The sequence below is a fragment of the Empidonax traillii genome, unplaced genomic scaffold (genome assembly GCF_003031625.1).
Source record: "Empidonax traillii isolate 1590-97213 ecotype Southwest subspecies unplaced genomic scaffold, ASM303162v1 scaffold690:size337178, whole genome shotgun sequence".
NCBI classification, from domain to species: domain Eukaryota; kingdom Metazoa; phylum Chordata; class Aves; order Passeriformes; family Tyrannidae; genus Empidonax; species Empidonax traillii.
In genome coordinates this window covers 162,818-189,841 of record NW_020955883.1, presented here as the reverse complement: position 1 = coordinate 189,841, position 27,024 = coordinate 162,818, and the positions used below count along the sequence as shown (strand labels likewise).

Sequence of the window (27,024 nt, the reverse complement as noted above, 5' to 3'; positions counted from 1 at the left end):
CTCACAAATCTATTCAAAAGGAGTCAGTGAAAATACTGGTTAATACAACATAATTGTCTTTTCAAAATGCTGTTAACAAGAGTCTTCACTGACAAGTCTTAAAGACACTCTTCTCACACACTACATGTTCATTAAAAGACAGGAGGAAACTTAAGAATGATTGGTTAGGCTCCAGAGTGAAGAAGGCTACTGACGAAGTCTTACAGTGTTTCCTGTAATCAGTGATCAGGCAAAACAGTGAATAGTGAAGTAACAACCTTTCTGCTAGTACAGATTTATCTGTCTAAAATGAGTAGCTGGGATTCACATAAAGGTCTCATAGGGAGACAGTGACTGATAAAATGTTTAGATGACTTTGTGCTGATAGATGCAAAAGAATGCTGGAGTGTGGGGAACAATGCTAACTCTATTGAATACAATGCTGGACTCTCAGCTAGTGTTGACACCAAAAAAAGGGACCTGATGTTTTGCCGCAGTCAGCATTCTGGCTCCATGACTGTCAAGAAGGCAAATGGTGTTAGGCATTGTCATGAAGTGTACAAAGAACAAAACAAAAAATCTCACTTCATCAGTGCTTAACTTCAGAAAGATAATAGTAGAATCAAAAAAGGCAAATAGCAGCCAATTAGACCAGTAGAGACATGGAATGACTTAGATGTGGGCAGGCACTGAATAGGAGGAAGACACTGTTTTCCTTCTGGAAAACAGCTGGCTTAGGAGTAAGTGATTGTGGTAGACATTCATACCATTTTTAGCATGTCTCACAGTTACTCACTGTTTTTCATTATACCAGGAGTTGCTTTTTTTTTTTTTTTTTATATTTTATTTTTTATCAGGCAATAAGTTATAAAAAGAAAAAGGAAACAGCATGGAACTCTTTGCCACAGGATGATGAGAAAACCTGAAAGTATGAAAATACTTGGAGAATCTTATGAGGGGTTTGTCCAGGGGTGTTTTTAGACACAATAGTCTAGTGGCAACCTCTGACCTGTGAAGGCTCAAGATTTTACATTGCCACAAGTTGTTGTTATAGTCCTAGATGTTTGTTCCTTATATTTACCCAATAATACTAGAATTTTTCTTGGACATATAATGTTGGCCCCTATCAAAAGCCAGATTCTGATTTAAGTGTATCCTTTGTTACCTTTCTGCTGGAAAGCAAGTGAAGGAATATGTTTTTCCTGTTGAGGCATTTGATTTTGTGTGACTTCATGTTTAAATGTTTTCTAAAGGCATGGGTCACGGTCCTAGGTCATGAGAATGGTTCATTGGAGAGTTTTGTGATAGCAAAAACATCAGGAAGGGAGTCTTAGGTGAACCAATAGGTTCAGTAGTGTTTATTCTTGCAATTTAGAAGTATATGCAGTATACTGTTCATCTGTCAGTCAATGCTTAGCAGAAAAAATCCCATATTAAATAGTAATGATCGTAAAGAATAAAGAATGTTTTTCCAAGATAAGTGTTAGCACAACTTTATTGGCACTTCTTTCTCTTTGAAACGAAAACAGACTGCAGTTAGGCAGGAAAGTGGGAGGCTTCATTCAAACGAATCAGACACCCTGCTCTGTAATGCTGCCAGTTTGAGGGGACAGGAACGAGGAGAGCGAGCGAGGGTTGACATTCTTCCTAGAAAAACATCCTGCAAATGAACGGAATATGCACTGGGACAAGAGGTATTCACATCTGATTTGGTTTCCTGCACTCGGTGGTGTGCGCATCCCTGTGTATATTTAATATCCCTTTATTCTTTCGTGCCGCTTCTCCCGCCGCCACGAGAGGGCGCCGAGGCCGCGGGTCCCGAGCCCCGCGGGGCGGGAGCGGCACCGGGAGCGGCGCCGGGAGCGGCGCCGGGAGCGGGGCAGAGGGCACTCCGTGGGGCAAACGCGGGCACTAGCCTCCCACCCTGGGAGAGAGCCGGTCTCCGGCTGCGGAGAAGGACGGGGAGGAGCCCCCAAGTTCTTAGGAAAAGAACTAAGTAAGGAGCAAGGTGGATGGAAACAAGGGACAAGGTTTTTTTCCATCTGTGGGTTATTTTGAATGTGCTCGACAGAGTTAGGAAAAGGCGCGCATCCCGAATGAACATGGGTGGGCTCCTGCTCAGCTCCTCCCTGCACTTGCCCAAGTGTCAGGAGGGTGAAATCCCTCCCAGAGCCCTAAACGGTGGCTTGGAAGAATGAAATGGAAAAGCGTCTTAGCAAAAAAGAGGCAGTGTATCAGAGGACTTGTTAGGCGTTTATGTTTCCTTGCTTGCATCTGTTACTCTTTTCCTAATTAACAAATATTCTTATTATGCAGAGGAACCTTGGGTCTTTTCATGTTTCAAGCACACATTTGAAACTGAGCAATGTAATTTATTTGCAGTCCCCTGCTCAGCCTAGAGGTTATCCTAATTTCCTCTCTTGTCATTTAACTATGTTCAATTCATACATGAAATAAATATCTTTATCTCTACCCAGCATTTCTTACTTTGTGTTTGGTGTTCTGCCACTAGTAGAATCTACAAAGAACTAGTCTGGCCCAGCTTTCTGTTTGGTAGGAAAGAGCAACGTGAAAACCACTGCAGGGATAGCTGGACGTGATAATGTCTAAGTGACACAGAAACAAGAAACTCCATGCCTCTCTCTGCCTGACTTGTACTGCTCATACTAAAGACATTTTTTTCTTCTGAAACTAAGGTATCCAGTAACTGCATCCAAAGTCAGTCCATAGGTTTGTGTCTTTCTAATCCTCAGTATTTCCAGCAGTGATCTGATAAATCACTTTGTCTTTTAGTTCAGTTTACATATAATTATTCATGCAAGTTGGAATAGGCCCAATTATATAGGAGCAATAGCAACAACAGATCCATGGTAGATTTTTAGGGATATTCTTGTCCTCAAAAAAAAAGTTCAAAATGTTGTTAAAATATGATTTTCTCTGCAAGGGAAAATGGTTTTGGCTTTTCATAATGGCATAGAAGAGCATAAACAGACTTAAGTATCATACCAGGAGTTTAGCCACTCAACTGTATTTTTTTCGTGCAAATGCAAGCATCAGTAGACTAATATAGTAACTATTAGTTTTGTTGGTACTTGAGTTCATGCTTGAGAGTGTTTTCTCTTCCAGCAATAGTTTCTGTTTCTTTATCTCACTTATACCTACATTTTCTGTCAAAATTAAAGAAAGTGAAAAAAGCCGCTCTAAAATTCTGGTAATACAATCCTCATTTTAAAATGTGTTTTTTTCACTAGTCAACATAATCACTAAAACTGTTCTACTTTTCCTCTCTAGCAGAAATTTAAAATTATAATTGCATTTAATATGGAAAAAATAATGGCTTAGAAGAGAAACACATGGTGAATTTTCACTAAATTCAATAGCCAGAACATGCTTTTCATCAGTTTCCCTCTTTTTCCATTGTTGTTTCTTATGAAGCATGGGCATGGGTTGGCAAGAAAACTGTTTGGTTTCTGACATACAAGACATATTAGCTGAAATCCAAAAGGTATCTGAAAGCCATTGCTCACTGTATAGAGTATAGAACCATTTCTCATTACCATGATAGTATGGATGTATGTACTTTTAAAACCTAAAAAAAATGGAAGACTTTCAGCTTTATGCCTTTTATATCTCCATTATGGGGTTTTACACTTTGTTGCTTGCATCTTAAGCAGATGTTTGTTGTCAAATTGAACCATGAACTGATCAAGAGGCTAAACAAGATGTCAAATGCTTTGCCTGGAGTGAAATTTTCAGGAATGGGAAGGATGAAACAAGGCGTGTCATAAGATAATTGTTCGAGAATTACAGCCACTGACTTTTGTTTCAGACCCATCAGCTTGTCTGTAACTATTTAGAAAAGTATTTGTGTGGTCATTTCAACAAAAAGATGATGTCAATACATGTTTTGTTCTATATTGTGATTGATCATTTAGTTTCCAAAGGTACACCTTACACCTGGTAGCAGCATGTGACTTTATGATTAAAGCTGATCTATTTTAGGCTTCTGCATGGTCTGCTTTGGATTATAATAGATAGAGTGCAGCCAGGTGTGGGTACAGAGCCATCATTCATAAAAATGGTAAGTTCTAAACTCTTGACCAAATATTGGAAGGTCGAAGCATTAATACAACAGAAAGTGACTTATGGTCACTGTTACCTTCTGCAATCATGTGAAATTCAAAAACAGCATACTGAATACCATGGCTTGAAATTGTTGTGGGGATGGGAATCTGAGAAAGTGATAAATATCCAAATACAATTAAAAATTAATTTAGCTACTAATCCATATACAAAGTCTGTCTTTCTCACCTTTATTATGACTGATAATTAAAAAAATTATACTCTCTAATGAAATAAAATAGCAGAAGTTCATACTAGAACCGGTTTGCTAGTGTAGAACCTGTTGCCCATAGGGGCTGTGGGATCCTTATCCTTAGGTGTTTCTGAGACTCAGCCAAAGTCATGGATGACAATGGGCTGGTAGCAATCTCACTGGGAGCAGCAAGTTGGCTAGAACCCTCCAAAAGACTCTTTCTACCAATACTTCTGTGATTCTAAGGTATGAAAAAATTGGGAGCAGAACGTGAGCATTTTGCATGGTTGAAAGAAGTTTAATATTACAACTTTTTTATTGGTATTTGAGGTAATTTAATCCTAATTTTCATGGGAAAACTTGTAGTTTCTCTCTAACAGACATAGGCAATTAAACAATGAACTATAAGAGAGACCATTGAAAGAAGCTATCAATATTTGTTACTGGATTTATGTGAAAGAAATAAATGGACTTACCATTCTGAGAATAGCAGCTGAGGTACAAGGATTTAAAAATCTCAGTTTGCACATGCAATTTGAAGGCGTAATGTTCATAAGATTTAAATGCAACCTGAACTGACACACAGTTGTAAGAAACTCAATCGTGTTAAATTCTTAAACACTTTCCTTTTACACATTAAAAAACAGGGTCATTTTTTACCTCAAATTGCTCAGGCTGTTAAAGTTTGTCCGAATTCTTCCTTGTTCACACAACAAATAGTGCAACTGGAATCCTAAAGAATAACTCCATTAATGTAGTCAGCTAGGCTTGTCTGTGAGCAGAAGTGTCTGGACTCTAGTGGTAGAAAGAGAATTAGGCCATCATTGAGTATTTTAAAAATGCAGTGCTCAAAAGAAAATTCCAGCGATGTAAACAGGAGATTCAGTAGCAGTTGAATGAAGAAACTGACAAGAAAGTTGTGTCTCGCGTTCTGCCACATGTATTTTGCCAAATGTGCTATCAAATTCAGAAGATCTAGGTTGTAGTATTTCTGGCTAATGCAAACGATCTTTTACAGACAATGGCTTTGCTGTAATGAAATGAGTACTCACATACCTCTGAAAAAATTAGTTGTGCAAGTTTTGCATAGGAAAAACAATCAATTTGTTAGACTGATCAGTCCTTAGTTAGCCAGGGCTTTGAAGATCAACACTCAGATATTAAGCCTCCCCTGCAAACTGCCAGGCAGAAAACTTCATGTTGCAAAGCATAGGTTGTGTGTAGTTGCAGTGTTGTGCTTCGTGGTGTGGTGCTGGAGTCTCCTCATAGTTTCTAGATAGATTTCACAGGGAGGGGTTTGCTATATTAATTTTGTCTGAAATTGAGGTGGGTGTAGTTACCATTGTGAGATACACTTGGAAAAAAGGAGCCTAATTTCTTACTAAATAGATCAGAAGATTAACGTGGCTATTCTAGAAAGGTTGTTAACCAGAAACAACTGGGATGGTTCAGGCACAGCCTATTTCTATGCTGACCTATTCATAACCTAAGCAATTTCAAGTCCTTAACAAAAGACTGTGTTTTGTTTTGAACATAACAGTATTGGTACATAATTAAATGTTGTCAATCAAGCTAGCATTCATTTTCACTTATTGAAAACACATTTGTTAGAAAACCCCACAGAAACAATCAACCAAATACATCTGGATGCCTGCCTGAGTCCAGTGAAATCAACAATTTTTTAATCGCCTTTTTTTTTTTTTACAAAACCTATCTAGAGTGCTAAAGTCATGCACATGTTTCAAAACAATAGCAAAATCCTGTCCAACTTCATATGCCCTGGAAATTAGCTTTTAATGATAGATCTAATCTTAAAATTAATTTCAATATATATCTTTTGTTTATTTAACAGTAGATTCTTAGAAACATGTCTTCAATTTCACTAAAGAATCCTGTAATTAGGAAATGACTAATCAAAACACCAGATCTAGAACACAGGCCAGCTTGCACCTCATGGCACGTGAGTGTTCAGCCTCATCTCTGGCTCTTCAGCTTACCTGCTCTCAGCTGTGCCTCCCCAAGGGGTTAAAGAAGTATGTACTTCAGCCAAGAAGAGCAATGTCTGGAAGCAACTTGCTGAAAGAAGTGTGGCTCTTAAAAATGAGGTGACTTGATGAAATGTCCAGCCTTTTGCAATGTTCTTTGGTCAGGAGAATAACTGAGTTAGAATTTATGACTTGCTCTGAGCAAGAAGTGTCTGGGGCAGACCGGGTGTGGTGTTCCACCCTACAGCAGCTGGTACAGATTGCCTTAAAAAAAAATAATTATGATAACACTTCAACTCTGATCTAAAATATGAGTTGCATTTCCCTCACGGCCAATTCCCTCTCTGTGACCTGAATTGTTCTGCTCTCTACTGCAGATGGTCAGCAGCCTTATCACCTCTGCCTTTGGTACCTGTGGAGCACAAAGGGGAGTTGACAGTGACTCATTTCTTTCAAACTGTATAATTCATTAACTGAATGAAATTAAATGCAGAGCAATTGTTTTTAGCTAGTCCTGGTGTCTGACTTCTATTTCAGATCCACAGATGGGATTTGCTGTTCAAAAGCTTGTTTCCCTCTTCCCTATGTAAGCTATTATCAGTCAGCTGGGCTTCATTTAGAGGTTGGAGGTGCTGAGAAGGTGCCCCCACTCCCTTTGCTCCGAACCATACAGAGTTGTATGCTTTTTATGCACTGGGATTTGTTGTCTGCTCAGTGAGCTGACTTGGCTCTAACACTGGCTGAGTTTACTCCTGGGTGGTTTGGCAGAAAAGTTGTTTCAAAGAAAAATGGCAAGCACACATGGTGGAGAGGAAGCAGTATTGCGCCATTGCATCAGTTCAATTGTCTTGTGAAATGCTTTTCTGGCTGTGTCAGTTGACCTAAGAAAAGTCATGACCTTCTGTTAGAAACTTGCTCGACACTACCTTAGTTGTATCTTTAAGCTGCCATTACCGTTACTGAAACGTGAATGTGAGCCCTCAGGAGGAATGAGTTTGTCAAATGTCTATCCACATGTAAATGTAGCAAACTTCATACTGCTTCTCTTGAGATTGGCTCTTTGTGCTGTATTAAAACTATACAAATGCACTCCTGTTAAGCCTTTCTTTAAGGATCAAGACATTACATTTCATATGTAAATTGCTTCCGATAAACCAGATTTCCCCAAATCTGCAGGATAATTTATACCCCTTATTACCCAAAATAAAAGCTATCAGTGCTTCTACTTAAGTGCTTTTTAATTCATGTTTCCATTTTGCAGTATACTATAGAGGATCTTTGTTCCAGCAAAGGAGAAATGCTTATTTTTCGCACATCAAGGAGGAGTTTCTTTTTGCATTGTTTTCTATCCCTTCATCATTTTTGCAGTTTAGTAATGGAAGTATCGCTGTTCATACACTTTCATTTGTATTGTCTACAGATACAATATTTACCAAAAATTTATTGACTATTGTAGCGCTCTTGAGACAGAAATGTTTGTCAGCTCCTCAAGGATATTTTAATCTTGTCAAGAGAGGCTATTAGAAATTAGGACCTTGTTGTTGATAGTTGTTTGTAACATTATGCTTTTACAACACAGTGTGGGGTTAAGTTTTCCCTTTGTCTTTTCCTTCACTTCCTGAGTACTTTTAGGTATGAGCTCTCTATTTCCATGGTACAATTAGATGGTTTGTTGGTTGCAAAGGAAAGAAGAGGTGTCAGAGAAGTGATGATTCTGTCACCAATGACTTAGTTTCTGTGTGGATGTTACAAAATTTGACTGTGATAGAGCAGCACCCTATAGTTTTACTGTTTGTTTTTGGTTTGGTTTTTGTTTGTTTGGTTGGTTTGGTTTTTTTTTGAGTTTTTAAACGGAGAGCAGGTATAAGTGGAAGTCAGCAACAAAGCGAACGTTGATCTTGTGACTTCTTTTGGCTAATAGCCTGTGTGGCAGTAGTTGGCATCAGGTTAGGAAAAGATAGTTGTAGAATAATTTACTCCTTAGGAAATTTCCATCTTTAAAAATTAGAGATTAATTTAAATCTTGAAACTACCGATTTTATGCTGTTTTTTTTAGGAAGTGAATAAATAATAAAGGAATGCTTTAGTTGTGTGAGAGGACCTGTATTTTAATTGTAAGACAATGGAAAATGTTGCCTGGTGTACATCACTGAAGAAACCTTAAGAAATAAATGCTTTTGAACCATGAGCTTTGCATTTTATAACCTTCTTATTAACTACAACTTCTTTTTTGTGCATGGAATAATTATTAAAATTACTCCTATATAGATATCACAAAATACAGTTGCAGAAGTGAATTGTGTCTATTTTTCTAGCAGAAGTTTTGAGCTAATCAAAGGCAGATGACATGTATTATGTACATTGTGTTCCTTTTTAGGCATCAACTTGAGTGGAAGTTTGATGTTTTGATTTTATGCCAATGTACCTCAACAGGTGCAGAGGGAACATGTGCAATTGAAGAGAATCCTAGCAGCAACCAGAAACGAGTAGACAGTGTTGAGCTCTTCCTCATTCAGTGTGTTTCTTCAATGTCTTTTGCTGCACTTTCCTGGTCATGAGGAATTTGGAACCTGCTTCATTTACAGATGCCTCTTTAGCAAGCTTTTTATTTTTTCAGTAATATGGTGACAGTGTGTCTTGGCTCACATAAAATCTCACGGAGCTACAGAAGTCAAGAGAGTGGCACATTTAAAAAAGGAAGTTAGCTATTGAAAACAACACTTGAGCATATGCTCAGCTCATCCCTATTCAGAAAGCACTTCAGTTCATGCTTAAAAGATGCTCTCAGTAGAGAAGGTGTCTAGCCTCAAGACTGAAATTCCAAATAAGCAAAAGTCATTGCTTTTAAAAAAGTAGTTGGCACCTACCTCTCTTGTTGACCTGAAAAGGGTCTGCCGGTACTCAGCAGTTCTGAAAAAATTGTCACTGTAGCCTATGGCTACCTTTTATCCCCACATGCAAGGATATGAAGAGTTTTAAGTACTTTCTTCTATCAGGATCTTTAGAACAGCACTAGACTTTAGAATTCTCCTAATCACCCATAGTCTGACAGAGAGGCTCTGCAACTTTTCTCAAGCTTATGACTTTTGATTTGAGGCATCCAACTAATGCTTATTAGAATAGTTCAACTCTAATCAGGCGAAGATTCAGTTTAAGGCTTTGTATGTTGTGAATGTTCAGTGCCTTTTAGAACTGGATGTGTCATTTTGGATAGCCAATGAAAGATGTTAAATCCCGATATGTCTGTCTCAAATATTCAGTTTAGTGATTCAAAACATGCGGGAAAATAAAGCTAAGAACACTCTTTTTATTAGTAGTGCTTTCATTAACATCTATATTTCTGAGCTGCTTATAAAACAAATGTAATTCTCTCATTTGGATAGATTTAATGTTGGAAGGATGACTAGGTACTCTGATTAAAACAAGTGTTCCATTTGTTATTTAGATAAAAGGATATCTACAGTGTTTGTGTTCTAAGTGTTTCAGCATTCCATGAGGGAAAAAAATAGACCTGAGTGATATAAACTGTAATGGTTTTTCAGAACTAAGGTAATAATGTTAAAAAAGCCTCCAGTTACTATAAATTTTAAAATAGGCTCAACTGGTTTGTATATAAATAGCTTACACCCTCATAAATGTTCTTAAAATCCTTATGTAAATAAGTTTTAAAAATCTTACCTAAACCACAAACCTTTAAGTGCAGAAAAGTTGGATGAAATCCAAGTAGCAGAAAATAACAAAGAAAGGGTAAAGTGCACTCATGATTGAAAGGTGGTATGTATTCATTAGAAGTAATGATTGTTATGTCTTGGTGTTATGTCTCGGGTAGGGGAGAAAGTATATAAATAGTATACTTTATATACTATAAATAGTATATAAATACAAGCTCTATGTGAAAATAAGAGCTGCACTGACAATACAAGATTGTAGGAATTCCAGCATGAAGCTGACTCTGTAATGCAGAAAGTGAAGAGGAGGTAAAGATGGAATATGAAAGGAAATGGAATGACATGGTAGGTTATATCTTATGAACAGTAATTCCCACTGCATACAGAATAAGAGAGACTCTGGGAAGGAGACAGCAGGGGTCTCCAATAGATGGTAAGAATCATTCAGACACTGAATTGGTACCGTTGAAGAAATGAAATGCATTCTTTGCATTGTTGATATTGTTGAAGAACTGGAATGCCTTCTTTGTCTCACTATTTACAATAGCAAATTTAGGACAGATGCCTGAAAGATAAGCATTTTCAGGAGTTCTGAAGGGGAAATATTAAGGGAAAGCAGAAAAAGAAATTTAAAAAAAAGATCTTTAACTTTCTGATTTAAAAACAAAGCCCAGCGAACACTATTCAGCATAAAAGTATGAAGAAAACCTTGACTTAGTTTGACTGGCATATTTTGAGTTGTATGTCCAAGGTCTCTGTGAAGTTTCTTTATTGATTTCAAACTGTGATTCAAAATATGTCCTGACACAAACAGCTGCAAAATAGCCAATAGAGCACTTTTTAGAAGAATTGAGAATTTTAGACTGAGGGAAATAGTACAAATGATACAGAGTTGTTGATCCGACTTGAAAAGAATCGAAGTATTTAGGGTTTTTTAAAGCTATTTCCTTCCACAGCTTGATTTTGGTTTTCTCTCCAGGCTATGTCTTCCTCCAATTTATACACTTACATAGTTCATATAACCTGACACAGAGACTTCTCAGAATTTTATCTCATAGTGGGAATTATCCAAATTATCTAAATCTGTTACTGCATCTTTTATGTGTCTTTTGCTTGCTTCTGTCTAGCCTTCCATACAGAAAGATGACCTACAATTTCCCCTTCTCTTGGACTTCCTCTCCCAACACCACTGAATTTTTTCCACATGACTCTGAGTCCAACGATTCTATTTAAGTTTTGTTTGGTTGGCATGGAGTTTATCTTCCCTGCCACAGTCACCTTCCTGCAATGAGAAGCACATAAAAAATATCCAAATCTGACATGGCTAAGTGGGATCTGGGCTAGCTAAATACAATATTTAAAGAAAAGTACAGCAATGCATGAGTCCAAATTAACTTTGTAGGATTGTTTCAAAGTTTTCAATTATGTTTTCATGTTACTTGAATTTGAAAAGAAAATTTTTATTAGACTATAGTGGATTGCCCTTTGTGGGCTGCCAGATACCCACCCAGCTGTTCTCTCACTCACTCACTCCCCTCAGTAGGACAGTGCAGGGAGGAAGCAAGATAAAAACCCTCTTACTATGAGTGAAAGGGAGAGAGATCATTTACCAATTGCGATCAGGTGCAAAACAGACTTGAGGAAAATTAATTGAATATATTGACAATTAATACCAGAGTTGGATGGTGAGAAACAAATAGAAGATCTAAAACACTTTCCCCCACCCTTCTTTCGCAGGCTCAATTTAACTTCTTCATTTCTGACTCCTGTACCTCCTCCCTGATGTGAGCAGCACAGGGGGATGGGGAACGAGGTTGTGGTCAGTCCATAACAGTTCCACTCTGCTGCTTCTTCATCGTCATGATTTCCCCGCCTTCAGCGCTGGATCTCTGCAAGGGCTGCAGTCCTTTCAGAATGGATTCTGTGTGGGCCCTCTTGAGGGGTTGCAGCCATCAGGATGTGTCCTTCACAGGCTGCAGTTCCCTCAGGACATGGCTACCTGCTCTTTCCTGGAGCCCTCCACAGGCTGCAAAGTGGATATCTGCTCCACCCCAGGTCCCTTCTGTGGGCTGCACGGGAATCTCTGCTCTGGTGTCTGAAGCATCTTCTCCCTTCCTTCTCTCGCCTCGGTGTTCACAGGGTTATTTCTCTCATTTTCTTAACTCACTCTTCTGTGCAGGATTTTGCTCTTTGTTAAATGTACTTTCCCAGAAGTGCTGCCATCGTGGCTGAGAGGCTCAGCTGTGCCCTGCAGTCATCTCTTGGTGCTGGCTGGAACTGTCCATGTCTGTCATGGGGCAGCCCCAGCCCCAGCATGCAAACCCCCATTGCCACCTACAGCTGATACTGAGAAAGTTGAGAGAAACAGGCAAGTTTTACCCTAAATCGTGAAAGAGGAAGCAAAACTCAGAGAAATAAAGTGAAAAAATTATCTCTAAATTTTATTTTAATAACGAGCAATTACATCCATGAAAAACAAAACAGTGATTAATACAGTGAAAGCTTTTGTCTGGAGGGCAATGTGATATATTTTAGCCATTGGTGTAACCATCAAGGCCAGAAGACACTCATAAGACATTACAATCTGTTGGCTGAATTTTCCTTTGACAGAAATGCTAACAATACTTTATTTTATCTGTATCAGGTGTTGTAATTAAAAACAGCTTTTCCTTCAGGCCTTACTTTTCTTATAGTGTTAAAGTTTATGAGTATGGCATCACTACTACTTCAATTTTATTAATCAGTTATCATACAGTTAGTTTCACAAATTTCTTAAGATCCATTATCCTGCATTTAAGTGTACTTTTCCAAGGGGTTAAAGGGCATTCCACTAGTGCTCTTCCTAAGTGTAGAAAAGTTGGTTTTTGTTTTTGGTTTTTTGGTTTTTTTTCCTGCAGAATGTGTATATATCCTTTTTATTTTCTTCAATACTGTAATGTGACTGTATGCTGTTCTCTAAGGATTTGTTGATGTTTTCTGTGTAGTGTCCTAGAAGAGGACAAATAAGAGCATGGAAATAATGCCAGGAAGAAACTGAGAATGTGTTTAGAAGGGAGCAGTCAACTGGTGTACACTGTCAGCAGCCAGGCTATCCCTTGTGTCAGGAAATGTGAATTGTGGAAATCATGTTTTCAAGTTAGCATTCATGTGATAAATTGCAGAGACTATGGTTTAGTTGTGAAGTAGTTGATTTTAATTCCCAATACTTCAAGTAAGGAGAAAACAGTTTGTAGATTTCTCTGCTGGATGGACCCTAAGAAAATTACTTTTTTAGTAAGGAGTGCTTTTCCTGAATTACAGAGAAAACATCTGAAATGACGTATCGGATGGTTGGTCCCAAGTGGACTGTATATGAGAAATTCATAGCTGGAGAGAGGCCAAGAAAATCTATCCGTATTCTGTTTTATTTGAAATGAAAAAGGTAACAATATGTCATAGTAAATTAAGAGGTATTAAAATTCTTGAAGACAGTAATGAGTTCTGGAAACGAGTTTTGCTGAAAAGACCAGATGCTAGTTGAAATGCTGTGCTCCTTTGATCTGGAAAAGTCCATGACAATCCAGGTATTCAATAGCAATAGGATAGAGGAGGTAAAAAAGGCATTATACAGGTTCATATGTTTCACATATGAAATTGTGGAATCAAGCAGAGTCACAAGATTGTTTTAAGGTTAGGAGAAAATGGCAACTTCAGATTCGGAAAAAATGGATTTGCTTGATGCAATCATTCCCTCATGAAAAATCCAGCAAATTGCTACCATAGGCAAGTTATAAATGTTTCTAAATTAGAATGGAGGAGTTTGGTTTCATTTTGTATTTTTAAATGGGATTCGTAGAAATTTTCAATGTATTTTAGGATTAAAGATGAGATTTCATGCAACGCTGGTAGAGTTTTTGCTGTGAAAGAGCTGTATGAATGTTGTCATTTTTCCTTGGGTTTACAGAGGCTTTACCAGCAAATGTATGGACTTCCACTGTGCAGTTAGTGCTGAGAGTGCACTACGCCAAGGTCTGTAATAAAGCATGTGGTGATCACTACTACAAGTTGAACACAGTTCCATTTTCCATTCTGTTAAAGTTCTTCTGATTAAAAATATTATTTTCTATTTGAAACATCAGCAAACTTGGCATGGGATATGAAAATCTGGCCACATATTTTTCAAGCCACATACTCTTCTTATATATTATGTTACGTTTTTCATAACCTGAGACAGAGGTGCATGTTTTGCATGTCTTCTACAAAAATCCTGATAAAAATTGACTCTAGTTAGGATGTAGGCCAGTTCACAATAGATTTAACTGAAGACATCATTTAACTGCATTACATTTAGGATGGCTGATGCCAGAAGAAAAGATCCCAGATCTGCTTTTATAATGTTAGAATATGTATGCATTCAGAATGCAGAGTTGCAGCAAATTCATTAATCTATTTTTAGAGTAAAGATGTTGTTTTATTTCTCATCAGACAGTAATTTACTCTGATGGCACAATTCAAATATTTGTAATCATTTCAAAGTGCTTTTTGGTGCTTGGCAGTAATGACAGTGTGCAAAAGCACTGCTTCAGCTGCTGTGAACAGCTCTGATCTTACCCACTGGTTCCTTCCACTGCACTGCTCCTTCTCTTGTCATGGAACAAATGTTTTTGCTGCCAAAAACGTATTCAACCCAACGATCTGATCCAAGTGAAATAATTAATTTTTTCCTCTCTCTTTCCCAGACTCTGTGCCCACCAAAAAATTAAAATGCCCACAAGGGAAGAAAGAAAAGGTTGGGTTTTCCAGGCAGTCTAATGTACAGAACTAGTTCATTGCATGGAATAAAAAACATCCAGAAGTGACAATCACTGCTGTGTGAGGAACCATGATCTTGTCATTATAGGGATGACTGAGTGTTTTAAAACTAAAAAGATTGATTAAGGTTAAGGTGCAGTTCTGTTTGCATTTCTTTGGGGCTGCCATACACACTGACTTTTGGAAATAATGTGGGTGGTTACTTTCAGTCAGCTCAGTCTACTAGTCCAGTGTGCTTTTGTGCAGATGCAGTCCACAGGTGTTGTAATCTGGAACAGTCTGAAGAGGAGAGAGGGAAAGAGAAAATGTGCTGTTTAAATTAGTTTCAGCAGGACTGAATATGAAACTGCAGTCTTACATTGTAGTTGTTGGAGTAGAAGGAAGCCCTTTTTTCTTAGTTCAGTCCATTTGGCAATAGCTGGTGATAAGCAGAAAACTCTTAATCCAGATAAATGTGAGAAGTGACCCATATAATTAGGAACCATGATGTTCTGATCAGCAGCTTTTCCACATTGTTATTCCCATTCACCTCTCTTTTTACCTTCCCCTACGTATTGCCAAAACTAGTTTATATTCTCCAAAATTGTAGCCTTACAGTATCTGGAGGGAGCCTACAAGAAAGATGGTGAGAGACTATTTACACTCTACCCTGTCTGATCATTCTATTGCAAGGACAGGTCCTGGGTTTAGTCTCTCTTTCTTTTAAAAATTGTTACATAATTGCCATAAAATTCCTTCTTGTCCATGAATTTTGAATTCATTGCTCTGTTGTCCAGGCACTGAGTACTGCAAAACGATCAGCTCCGAGGAACTGTAGCCCTTCTCTGTGAGGACTGTGTGAATTTTAAAAGCTCTAAAGCAGTCTGTGCACATGATCTCAGCCAAAATATCACTGCTGCATGACACATGCTGTGGCAGGGACTATTCTGTATGTGTGTCTCAGGAGATACATGGTGACTTTGTGAATAATTTTGTTGAAAGTTCACTTGTTTAAGCTCTGTGTGCCTCCCTCCCCCTTCCCCAGTGTAGGATAATTTGATTTTTGTGGGTAGGGGAGACCTAGAATTTTGTTCGGATATGTTATCATCTTATCATAGTAGCTACTTAAAATGAAGTCCCTGATCAGGAAAAGAATTTAGGCAAGAAATAACTATGGGGAGATTAGTAGTTTAAAGAATTCCTGCTGTAAAACCTTCAGTATTTTTAATATTTAAATCAGAACTTCTGTGTTTTCTTGTTAAACTTTCCCAAACAACAAACATTAAAAAGCATTTGCAGTTCAAATAAATGACAATGAGTTTGTAAAAGTACAAAATATAATGCAAAAAAGGGAGAGAGATTTTACATTCTTATAGCAGGTCAAGATACTCTACAAAAGTCACAAGTTGAGTGGTCATCAAAGAGATGGCATCTTTTACAAGAGAACTCTATTCTGAAGTGAATTTCCTTCCATCTTTTTCCTTTTTCCCCTGGAAAGCTATTTTAGTATCACAAGATTTTGGTGTTACAACCTAACAGATTTGGTGATCACCTTGGTGGTATTTTTCAAGAACAGCTTTACAACTTCAGAGCAGGTGTTGCACTGAAAGTCTTCGGCATGTGCTGCTAACTCATACAGCCACTTTTGAAAACTGCACTCTGCACTTTGGAAAGTTCTCTCAGTTCGGAGGCTTACCACTTCTGTACTGGTCTCCCAGCATTTACTTTGATTTCTGAATGGAGAACCTGTCCCTAAATTAGATGAAAAAATGTGATTCCCTGAGGAACAGATCCATTAGTTGCTATACTGTGGGAGTGAGAAGAGATTGTAGCAGAAAATGGGTGTACGCTGGCACAAAGATTTTTTGTTGGCAGTACTGGGAGTCAGGGAAATCTTAATATGGGGACTTATGGGTACAATTTCAGCTTGATTATAATGAGAGAATAGACTTGCTGTTATTTCAGTGGAGCAGGATTCAATTCCCTAGTTTTTTCTTGAAATTTCTGGAGAGGGAGAATACAAAGGGATATACTTGTCAGGCACAGAAAAAATAGGGATTGTTTTTTACCAAGTCTAGATAAAATTTGAAACCCACCTTTTTTTGTCCAACCTTTCAAAGACATTGCAGTTTGAAAAAAAAAAAAAACCAATGAATTCTTTTCTTCATTAGGCTTTGGTTTCCTTGCTCTGATGTGAGATTTTATTAGTCCATGAATACCAGAATTTGCCATTTAGACAGTCAATACTGTCTTGACTGAAAGATGAGTAAGGGACACTGGCTTAATCCTTAGATCTGTGTTACGTGTTATGTTACATCCATAGCTTTTATCAAGCTGGTGGGCCAGGTGTAAATGACCCACACAATTCTTGGAAGAAGCCAGTCCCAGAATGTCTCATGATGGAAAGAATCTACCTAATTTGGGGCTACCTGTGTTCAGTTTGATGAGAAGTGCTAAGACTTGAATCTCCTCAAAAGTTTTCCCTCTTCAGAAGGCTAGAGTTGGAAAGGTCATTTAGCATGAGTTTGATTTGTTTACAGCATGATTAATTTCAGAGTCTGGTGTTGACAATGGGCTGAGAACCCTACTTACTGCAGAACATGGGTATGCTCTGAGTATGAACAAAATATTGCTGGAGTCTAACTAGATGGCCTAGAAAGGCCTTCATCAAAGCTGTCATAAATACTGTAATTTAATAGCTTGTTTGTGATGAAAATTCTCAATTTGCTGTATGGCTTGTGAAACTTGCTTCTAAGGACTCCATGTACTAGGTTACCCTCTTGGTCATGCACAGCTGAGAGAGCCTGGTGCACATGACAGGGCTATAGCAAGAAAGGTTGCTTTCATAGGTCAAAAGTGGGAAAGGGGTTTAGCACAGGGCAAGTGTTCAATCTGTGAAATCAGATAGTTTTATGTTGATAGGATAGAGAAGAAAGACTGTGGAGGTAAAATCATCACCTTGGGGAAAATACGTAACCAAGTCTATGATTTGTCAGGAAAGCCAGCTGCGAAGTTGAATGGTAGGAAAAAGAGAAACTTTATAGAATCACTGGAACCAGGGCAGTTCAGAACCCAATCAGCCTTACTTTTTTCTGTATGACTTTCATTCTTAGCTTCATCTGAATTTGGTTGTATCCAGGCTATTCTTACGGTGTGTTCCTCCAACTCGTGTCAGAAAGAAATTCGTTTTATGTTATTTGTAGTCCAGTTTTGTACAGTCAGAGGATTATGAAAATATCTAAGTGCTTATTTGGTTTTCCAAAGTAAGCTACCAAGTGTCACCGTGCAGGTTTTGTTTGTTTTGTTTGTTTGTTTTGGTTTGTGTGGGGTTTTTTGGTTTGTTGGTTGGTTTTTTGGACAGTATTATGATAGCATTAAGGAATGTAATCTTATTGTGAGATACAGGCATTACTTGTATATTATATGTACTAACTAGTCAATTCAATATATGCTTTAAACCAACTATCAAATGGTGATACTTTTGTTCTAAACATACTGTTTTGATTTCACAGGTGCCTGCATAAATATCACCAACAGCCAGTGCCAGATGCTGCCATATAACTACACCACTGTAACTTCAGGTCTTTCCATTGTCAAAAGTATTGAAGTGGAAAAGTTCCTGAAGTTCTTCAGTTATCTCAGTCGTCTCAGCTGCTATCAACACATTATGCTGTTTGGCTGTAATCTTGCTCTTCCTGAATGCATCAGTGACGGTGATGACAGGTATTTGGGAATGAAAATCTGTCAGTGACTAGAGCCAATTGTGGTAAAATACTCTGTGCCTAATCAGACAAGGGAGCCTGTGACCTTTTCATTGCACAGTTCCTGTCTGTCAAACTATTGGCAATGTTTCTGCCATGATAAGCCAAAGGCAATTGAGTTCCCTTGGAAAAAAAATTGCCACTGTGATATTAAGGCAGTCAGGATTATTTTCCTAGAGAAGGCTGTCCAGAGTTCTTGTACCTAATTTCTGCAATCTGAGAGTGCCAAAATGGAATGTTTTGTAACAACATTATTGCCTTGAAAACGTCTAGTATTGGCATAAAGGGGGATGGCTGTTAGTTAAACTTCAAATTTGTTTAGTGTTTTCCTTGAAAGTTGTTAATGTTTTAAATATATTTTATGGTATTAGATTAGCAGGATATGTTCAGAGGGTCATAAACTATTCTGGAAGCTTAAGGGGCATGGGTTTTTTCCGCATTAACATAATTTTACAGCATTAGTATCACGTGCATGTGCTTTTTTAATTGAGTTTGATTTTAAAAAAAAAGGATCATTGAGTTTAACAGTGCTAAAATCAAAACATGGCACCAAAAGGGAAAAACGATTTTTTTTTTTTTTAATATTCTGCACAATATTTGATATTTCTGGAGGGGGAAAGGAGAGGGTAGATTTCTTCCTCCTTACGTTAATTTTTCCTGATTTCCAGTTTCTCCACTAGGAAATTCAGTGGAACAGTGTATGACAATTGAATAAGTGATTCAAATAACAGAACAAGAACCAGGAAGTCTAAAACTGTGCTTTAGAAGGATGCTTATGAAAAAGGTTCTATGAGAACTGATCTAAAATACAAGTGCCAATGAAAGGTATAGTCTCACTCCAGGCTATGTATGACTGCAATTTCCATTGCATCAGAGTGATTCCTGGACTGGACAACTAGGCTCACTAAACTGATAGAAAATTAACCCAGAATAAAGGTGTACAGATGGTTATATGAATAGGATTAGGATGGAGTAAAAGCAGCATAGGTAGCAGAGGAACAAGGCTGACCATTAGACTGGCAGAATGGTTTAATCCAAATTCACCTGTGTACATATCTTTGTTAGCCTACCAAAAGCTATTTTCAATTAATCCTGTTTAATTGAGTGCATTATTAGTTATAGCCCCTCTGCTCCAATTCATTATTACAATTTTTCCAGCTAAGGAATCTGATAACAGCCTTAAACTACCTGCTCTCCCTAGAAATCACTGAACGAAATAAGACAAATGGTCTCAGGTAACAAATTGATGCATTTGAGTGTTCAGCAACAGAACAGGCCATTTCTCTGTTGCTTCACTTATTCTGCCTTGTTTGGAACTTGACTTTCACAAACCTTTTGAGAATGAGTGGTGCGTGTCTAAAGTGCAAAGCTCATAAATCAATCAAATAGGTGAAGTGTTGAAAGGATAAGTCTTGTACCTTTTCTTTTCCATTTCTTTCCTGAAGACATGTTTCTTGCATGTTTTATATTATGCCTTGCTAATTTATAGAGCGTAGAAGTTAAACTAATGTTTGGAACATGCAAGCTTTTGCTCTGTTTTTTGGTGGCAACCAAAATATATTGAGATTCTAGAGTCAGGGTTTTTTTGTTGTTGGTGGTTTGTGTGGTTTTTTGTTTTGGTTTGGTTTGGTTTTCCCCAGCAGCAGTTTTCTCCTACTAATTTTTAATGTCAAAACTAGAACTGGATTTCCATGCCCTGTTTTATGTCCTGGACGTCACAGTGCTCCCTCTATTTATATTTTTAAATCTTTTTTGTGGAAACTGTTCTGGTCCCTGCAGACTTAATGGTGAAGAATGTCCAATGTGAGACTGTCAATGATGCAGGAATATGTTAGAATCTGACTTCACTTTTAGTAACCATATGTCTCTAGAGTGTTCCATGGGTGTCACTTGAAGATGCAGTCTATGCAGTTGAAGTGGCAACCACAGGAAGGACCATAAGAGTGGGTTTACAGTGTGCTGGTTAGTTAAATCCAGTCTGCCAAACCCGAGTTTTCCTAGTTTAACTTCTGGTTTCTTCTTTAAAGGATGCCTTTTATTCTGAAGGCAACCAAGTAATTTTTGTGATTACTGTCTTTCTTGTGGCACCCAATTATTGCAGGCTAACAGATGTATTTCAAAGCCAAGAATAATGATTTTAAGAAGCATCATATCTGCATAAAGTAGTTATTTAATACCTTCTGTTCTCACCCCAGCCCCTTCCCCTTCTCTCACTGCTCCCCATAACTTGTAAAGTGAGATCCAGCGATAAGCTCTTGGCATAACAGGGGCAAGTTACTTTGTGTATGTTGGGGCCAGATACAAAAACTGAAAGGCACAGTCCTGTTTTGGGTTTGTTGAATAGGGGAATCTGGTAAGTAGAAATACACTGAAGGAGAAGAAGAGTCACTGTGGAAAGCGTCTGATGATAATGAATGGGGATGTGTCCATACACTGTAGAGCTTTTTAGGGATTATGGTTGCTTTTTAATATACAGTATCACAAAACTTACACTAGTATGGTGAATAGTTGTTACTGGAATTGTCACCAGTTCCTCCAGATAATTACAGCTGTTTCATTGTAATGACATTGCTATATGATCACAATTCTTCATCTGTTGATAACTTTTTGTTTTATGGAGCAATTGTTTCTAATGTATGTAAAGTATAATCTGACAAAATCTGTTTACACAGTACAGAAGAAATGAAACTCTTGTGATGCTTAGATGTCTATTCTTAGGTATTGTTGAGAGAGTCTGTGTTGGCAGCTTGCAGCCATGGAAGCAACAACACATTATAAGAAGCATCAAGAAGGGAAGTTACAAGTCCTAATCTTTTGCATCCAGTGAGCTGTCATTACATAGCTTTTCTCTGATGTTTAAACTTATGTCTGTTTCCCATTTATCTTTCATGTGTTTATAAACATTGTATTCATTAACACTCAAAGGAGATTAAGTTTCTAGGCAGAGGGCTTATTCAGTGTTTGTGTAACATACAGTGTAGTTACGTACTGGGATTTCTGAATAATGCCACAATACTGTTGCTCTTCAAAAAAGTTCTACTGTATCTTACTGCAGTAAAATTCATGTGTGGTAGTAAAATATATTCATTTTTAATTAATTTCAGCAACTTGATCTACAATCAAATAGCTCTGCTCTTTTATGAAAATATATAACAGTATTTTTATACTCATTGCCAGGAAATATAAAGTTTGAAAGTACAACTAAAACCTGTGTGAAAATGGAACATGGAAAGCTGAAGTGTAGTAAGGCTTTTTGCTTGCTTATTACTCGTCTATAATTAGTTTACTAAGTAAGGGCATCATGCAGCTACCACCTTCTTGGGTGAATGGATGAGGTCTTTCCAATACAACTTCAAAATCAGCTTCAAAAAACTTATCTTGACAGAGTCCAGCAGCACTGCAAAGAGAATATGACTTAGTTCTGAAATATAACACCAATGGTGCAAGAACACCTTAAGTTAGTTGGAGTGCTGAACTAATGATTTCTAAAACATTCCAGGTAGTAACTTTGTCCTTTTGGATAGTAGTAGCTTGCAACCTCTTACCATGAAATGCCACACTGGTACTTTATTTGTTGTAAGAAAGATCTGTCCTCAGAATAATTGTGTAATCTAGTGAATTCTCCCTTACTGCTGGAAGACACCGAGCGAGGGCCAAAGGTACATTACTGTAATTTAATCAATCTTTATTTATAGCAATTCACTCATATTGCATTCTACAATTTAGGAAGACAAAAAAAATCTGAAAAATGTTAGTGTGCAATTTTTGCATATTTTCAAAAGAAAAAAAGGTGATTTTTAAAGCCATAATTGGTGTAAAATTTAAAGATTCTGAATCAATAGAGAAGTTCATAGTGGGTCAGCCTATAACTCCATAATACAAATAGACTCAGTGAATGACACTTTCTAATATTTCTTGCCATCTGTAAATGTTTCATCACAAGACTTGGTAAAATAGGCAAGCTATGTAAGATCCTGAAGGCTTATGTACACGGTTTATTTTGACTTTTTATGCTGGGAATGAATTTGAAGGTTATGGATTCTCATAATACCTCTTTGCTGTCATGCTTCCTCCTAAAACAGAATTAATAGCTTGAGTAGTGCCATTAATCCTCTGTGTAGAAGTGTATTCCATAAAGGTGAGGAAATGCCTATTATTGATAGATCTCCAGAGTCTCAAATCTTTGGAGATCAAACTGGATTTAACTCTGCCTAGAAAATACTATTAGGACAACACAAATTAGGAGGTGTAATATGCTCCCAAGGTAGAATTCCAAAACACCTTGCATTTATGTATCTTTTTACTCACTATTGTCTTTTTCATGTCAAATATCTTTGAAATAGAGCTGTGAAGTGGCTCGTCTTCAGTTGGGGCTCAAAGAATCCGAGATCATGGCTTTTTATGTTGGATGGTGTACAAACATGCACTGAAGGGCAACCTCCTGCCTCTGAAAGTTTATAGCCCAGATGAGGAAAACCTTTAAAGGATAGGAAGAGAAACTAACATTGTCACATTAATAGCTAGCAGGCTGAGACTTAGCAAGAAATTTACAGTAGAGCAGAGAACCGAAACTGTAACACTTATAGCCTATGCCTTCAAGTACAGCATTATTTTTCCTCTTGATTAAAGTCTGAAAATTTCACTCATTGTCATTTATTCACTTTACTTGTGAATGTATCTAATGAATGTAAGGAAAAAACTCTGCTATAATTTGACTCCTTTTTTTCCCCCTTGTATTAATTTTATAGGGGAAAATAATATAATGAAGGGAAAAGGCTTTCTTTCATTTTCAGACTCCTTCTTACAAAGGAATTTGTCATGTTAATGTCTATATGTAACAAATACTTTGTTGTGCTGTAGTATCTATGCTACAAAAAACAGCAGCCAGGTAAAGACTTGTAGAAAGCTTAAGAGGTTCAGAATAAGGCTACATGGTATGTTTGAGGAGGGGAAAATTAACTAGTGAAAATTAGGTTAATACTAAATAGGTTCTGAGAAACTGTGAATATGTGACTGTGTATGCAGTCAAATGTCTTTTAAAGAGCTGCTCTGTTATGATTCATAGTGGCAAATTCAATTATGTGTGGTTTTTTTCTGATTCATTGTCTTGATCTTTTTTCTGTCATTTATAAAAAGGAAAAAATAAAAAGTCTCATTTGCATTGTGGACATAAACTAATGAAATACTAGGTCCAAAAAACAAATCCAGAAATATGTTTGGTGTCTTTTATTAAAAGCCAGCGACAGCTTGAAACAAATTTAGGGTGAGGTACAAAGTAGGAGAGGAAGACAATTTTGTTAATTTCCTCTTAGAAAATGGAAAAGATTGAAGTTCATTCAATAAGAGATATCTGTCTGTCATGATTAGTCTAACCCAGGAATGAGATCAGTGATGTGGCTGTTTCCCTTTTACTGCTTCTGTGAACTGCAAAATGTTGACTGATCACATAGATCCTGTTTGCACAGCTAATGAGAATTTTTATTTTAAGACTTTGAACAGGAAGCTATCAGCATATATTTAAGTCAATATCTATTATGCAAAGGCTACTTTCAGATATTTATGAAGTGGCTACCAGTTGTTTCCTGAGTTTGTAGTCTGCCTTTTCACACCCTGTGGGAGTTGCTTCACCCTCTTAATATGCTTTCTTTTTTGATGGTGCCTCTTTAGCCCAAGCAATTTAACATGACTGACAGAGGCTATTCCAGATGGAGTTTTGGCAGTGGTTATCTAGATACAGAAGATTAAAAACTTCAATGTTTTAATCATGAATAAAGCAGAGGTGATGTTCAGTGGATGAAGTGCTTTATGCCTAGAATGTTTGAAATCACGTGCCTTTTGTTTTACATGTTGCCATGTCTTGGCTTTGAGCCCTTCAAAATCCAGCAGACTCATTATGTACAAGAAAACATTTGTAAAATCTGTCTCTGGATACCTAACGGAGTCATAATCCAGTCTTCAGTTTTTAAATTGAGTTGTGGTTCATGGAAGCACAGTTGTGAATTAAAACACACAACCATGGAAATCTCTCTAGTGAAAAAGGTGTCTAGTCAAGTCTTGTCAAAAGGGAAAACAAAAATTAGAGAGAAAGAGGGGATGATAAAGTTGTGAGTGCTTGACCACACAAACATATTCTCTACTTGCCAGTTATTAATTTTTGTGTCTTTCATTGCTGATTTTAAGCATAGTTTTAAGAGAATTGATATTAATACTACTGTTTAGCAGAAAAAATGAGGAATACACAGGGTCTGTGTTACTTTAAAAAGCCTAGAACAGCAGAACAAATGAATACTTTTTTCTTTCATTGTATCCTTTGTACCAGTCAATAACCTTCAAATAACTGTGATGTTATCAACAGTTATAATAGTAAATTGCATGGTCTAATTTTCTGATAAGCAAAATGTTGAGGATAGAGTTGCTAAGGGGAGATAGTCAGCATGCCATGAAAAATATTTTGAAAAGTCTTTCCTAACAATGTAAATATTCAGTTTCAGCTCTAACCTACCATCAAATTGATAGCACACTAATTCAAGGTGAAGCAGAACTGATTTACAGCAAGGAAAGGAAATGGTTGACAGTGTAATACACTGGGTAGGGATTCAAAATAGCAAAGCTGTCTGCTTAAGATAACTGTACAATAGCACTAGACAGTTCCTGTGTATTTTTGAGAGTATTTATGTGCAGCAACAGATGTCACATGCAAATTCACGATTCAAACCATGTTTTGGGGAATGTGCTGGACAGATCTGAATTTCTAAAGGTAAGGGGTCAGTGAGTAAATTCAGGGAGACTTAAGTCAGAAAACTGAGTAATAAATAGATACATTGAGCAAAGAAAGTCTACAATATGCAGATTCAGAAAGTGACAGAGTATTTTCACAGAGAAAGGACCTAGAAGAAAACAAATTCTCAAATCCCATCTCCTGCTCTGAGGAAAGATAATTTTTCAGAAAAAAAAAATTATTTCTCCTGTGCTATGTCTAGAACATGATCTTCACAAGATGCAAGTGAGATCTTTAGCTAAGAAACAGCTGACTGACATCTGAGTTCAAAGAAAGGAATGCTCACGTTTTTCTGAAGTATTGGAGTGGATCGTTTTGCCAAGAAACAAATGAAGAAACCCGAAGAGGCAGCAGTCATGAAGTAGCATTTCTGATGATACATCTTCTCAGAGCAGCCCATATTACTCATTAATAATTTCATACTTCATTAGTGATCTTGCTAGTCTTGTGTAACTGTTCCCCGTAGGACAGAAAACAATCTGCTAATGAGAAGATTACACTCTGCATTGTTTCTCAGAACTCAGATCTTGAAGTCAACATGCCATAAGCATCACCTTAGGAGCCACTACTACTTGGTCCCAAGCTGAGACAGTATAAAGGTGACAAATATAAAGTTGGCTTTTGCAAGGAGTGCTAGAGAGAGTATAAGTAATGATGTGGTATGGGCCAAACACCTATATTTAAAGTTGATGAATATATTTTTTCGGAGGGCCCTTTCTCCAGATGTATATAATTGGGGGGGGGTGTAAAATAAAAGCACCATTTATGATTATTTTTGGCCTACTAATGCTCTGGGCAGTAGCAGAAAGAACAAATGGTTTGCTTATGAAAAAGCATTCTCTAGTCATCAAGAGTTAGCCATACACGCAAGTGTTTGAGGATTGGAACTTGAAATTTGGCAGGGAATTTTCTCTAGTAAGCAAGCTCTTCATCATGGCTTCTAGAAGAGGAAGTGAAGGGAATTAGAAAGACAATGTGTTTACTTTATGGAAACTTGTGTTTATGAAGTTTATGTACGTATGGATATGCCTTCAGAAGTTTATCCCCAGTTTTTAGTTTACATGTCTGAAAAATTACAGAGTCTCTGAAAGCTTTTCTATCACTGTCATGGCTCAGCTGGTGTGGGTGGGCCTAAAGAATCTTCATGTCCCTGGTCCTCCCAATAGCTAGGTGTGGCAATGGATCAAGAGTCTGAAGTCAACTCTCTGATGCCAGCTCTCTTACAGTAATGTGCCAGTAGATGGCAGGTGCAGTGTAGGGGAAGGGCAGACCAAGGGCACAATATAGGGAAAGCAGGACAGAGAAATAGGATGCTGGAAAGATTTTATTCCCACCCCACTGGTAGAACTGTCCCTTCCTTGCCCACAAATAGAGGCTGTTTAAAATTACAGATGTGAATAATTTGTAAATTAGTCAATGTAAAGAAGAAAAGGATTGCTTAAGAGATTAATTAAAGAAATTAAAAGTTACAAAACTAATATAGAAATATAGGAAATGGCATTCTACATAGGCCAGAATGAGGTATGTGATCCAATGCATGTGAAGCCAGCATTTGCCATAGCAGGGAGCATCAAACTTTCAAGCAGTGTTTCAATCTATCCACTGATCTAATTTCAAAGTGTGCATGTTGGGGGAATTATGGACAGATCAGAACTAAAAGGTTATCACACAGAGAAACATTTTTGAGAACAATCTGGGCATGGGAATGTCAGTTTGAAAACATATTTCACAATGCTTCTCAGAGGGAAGGAGGCAGAAAAGAAAATCA

The 27,024-nt window shown here is 37.4% G+C and overlaps 1 protein-coding gene across 1 annotated transcript in view; it reads left to right on the top strand.

Moving 5' to 3' along the window:
* Positions 1-27,024, top strand: part of CORIN (corin, serine peptidase) — a 114,152-nt gene that overhangs the window by 24,193 nt on the left and 62,935 nt on the right. Inside the window, exon 4 of the mRNA XM_027899838.1 lies at positions 18,230-18,440. Coding sequence (XP_027755639.1) covers positions 18,230-18,440 — 211 coding nt within the window. The remainder of the gene's footprint in view (positions 1-18,229; positions 18,441-27,024) is intronic.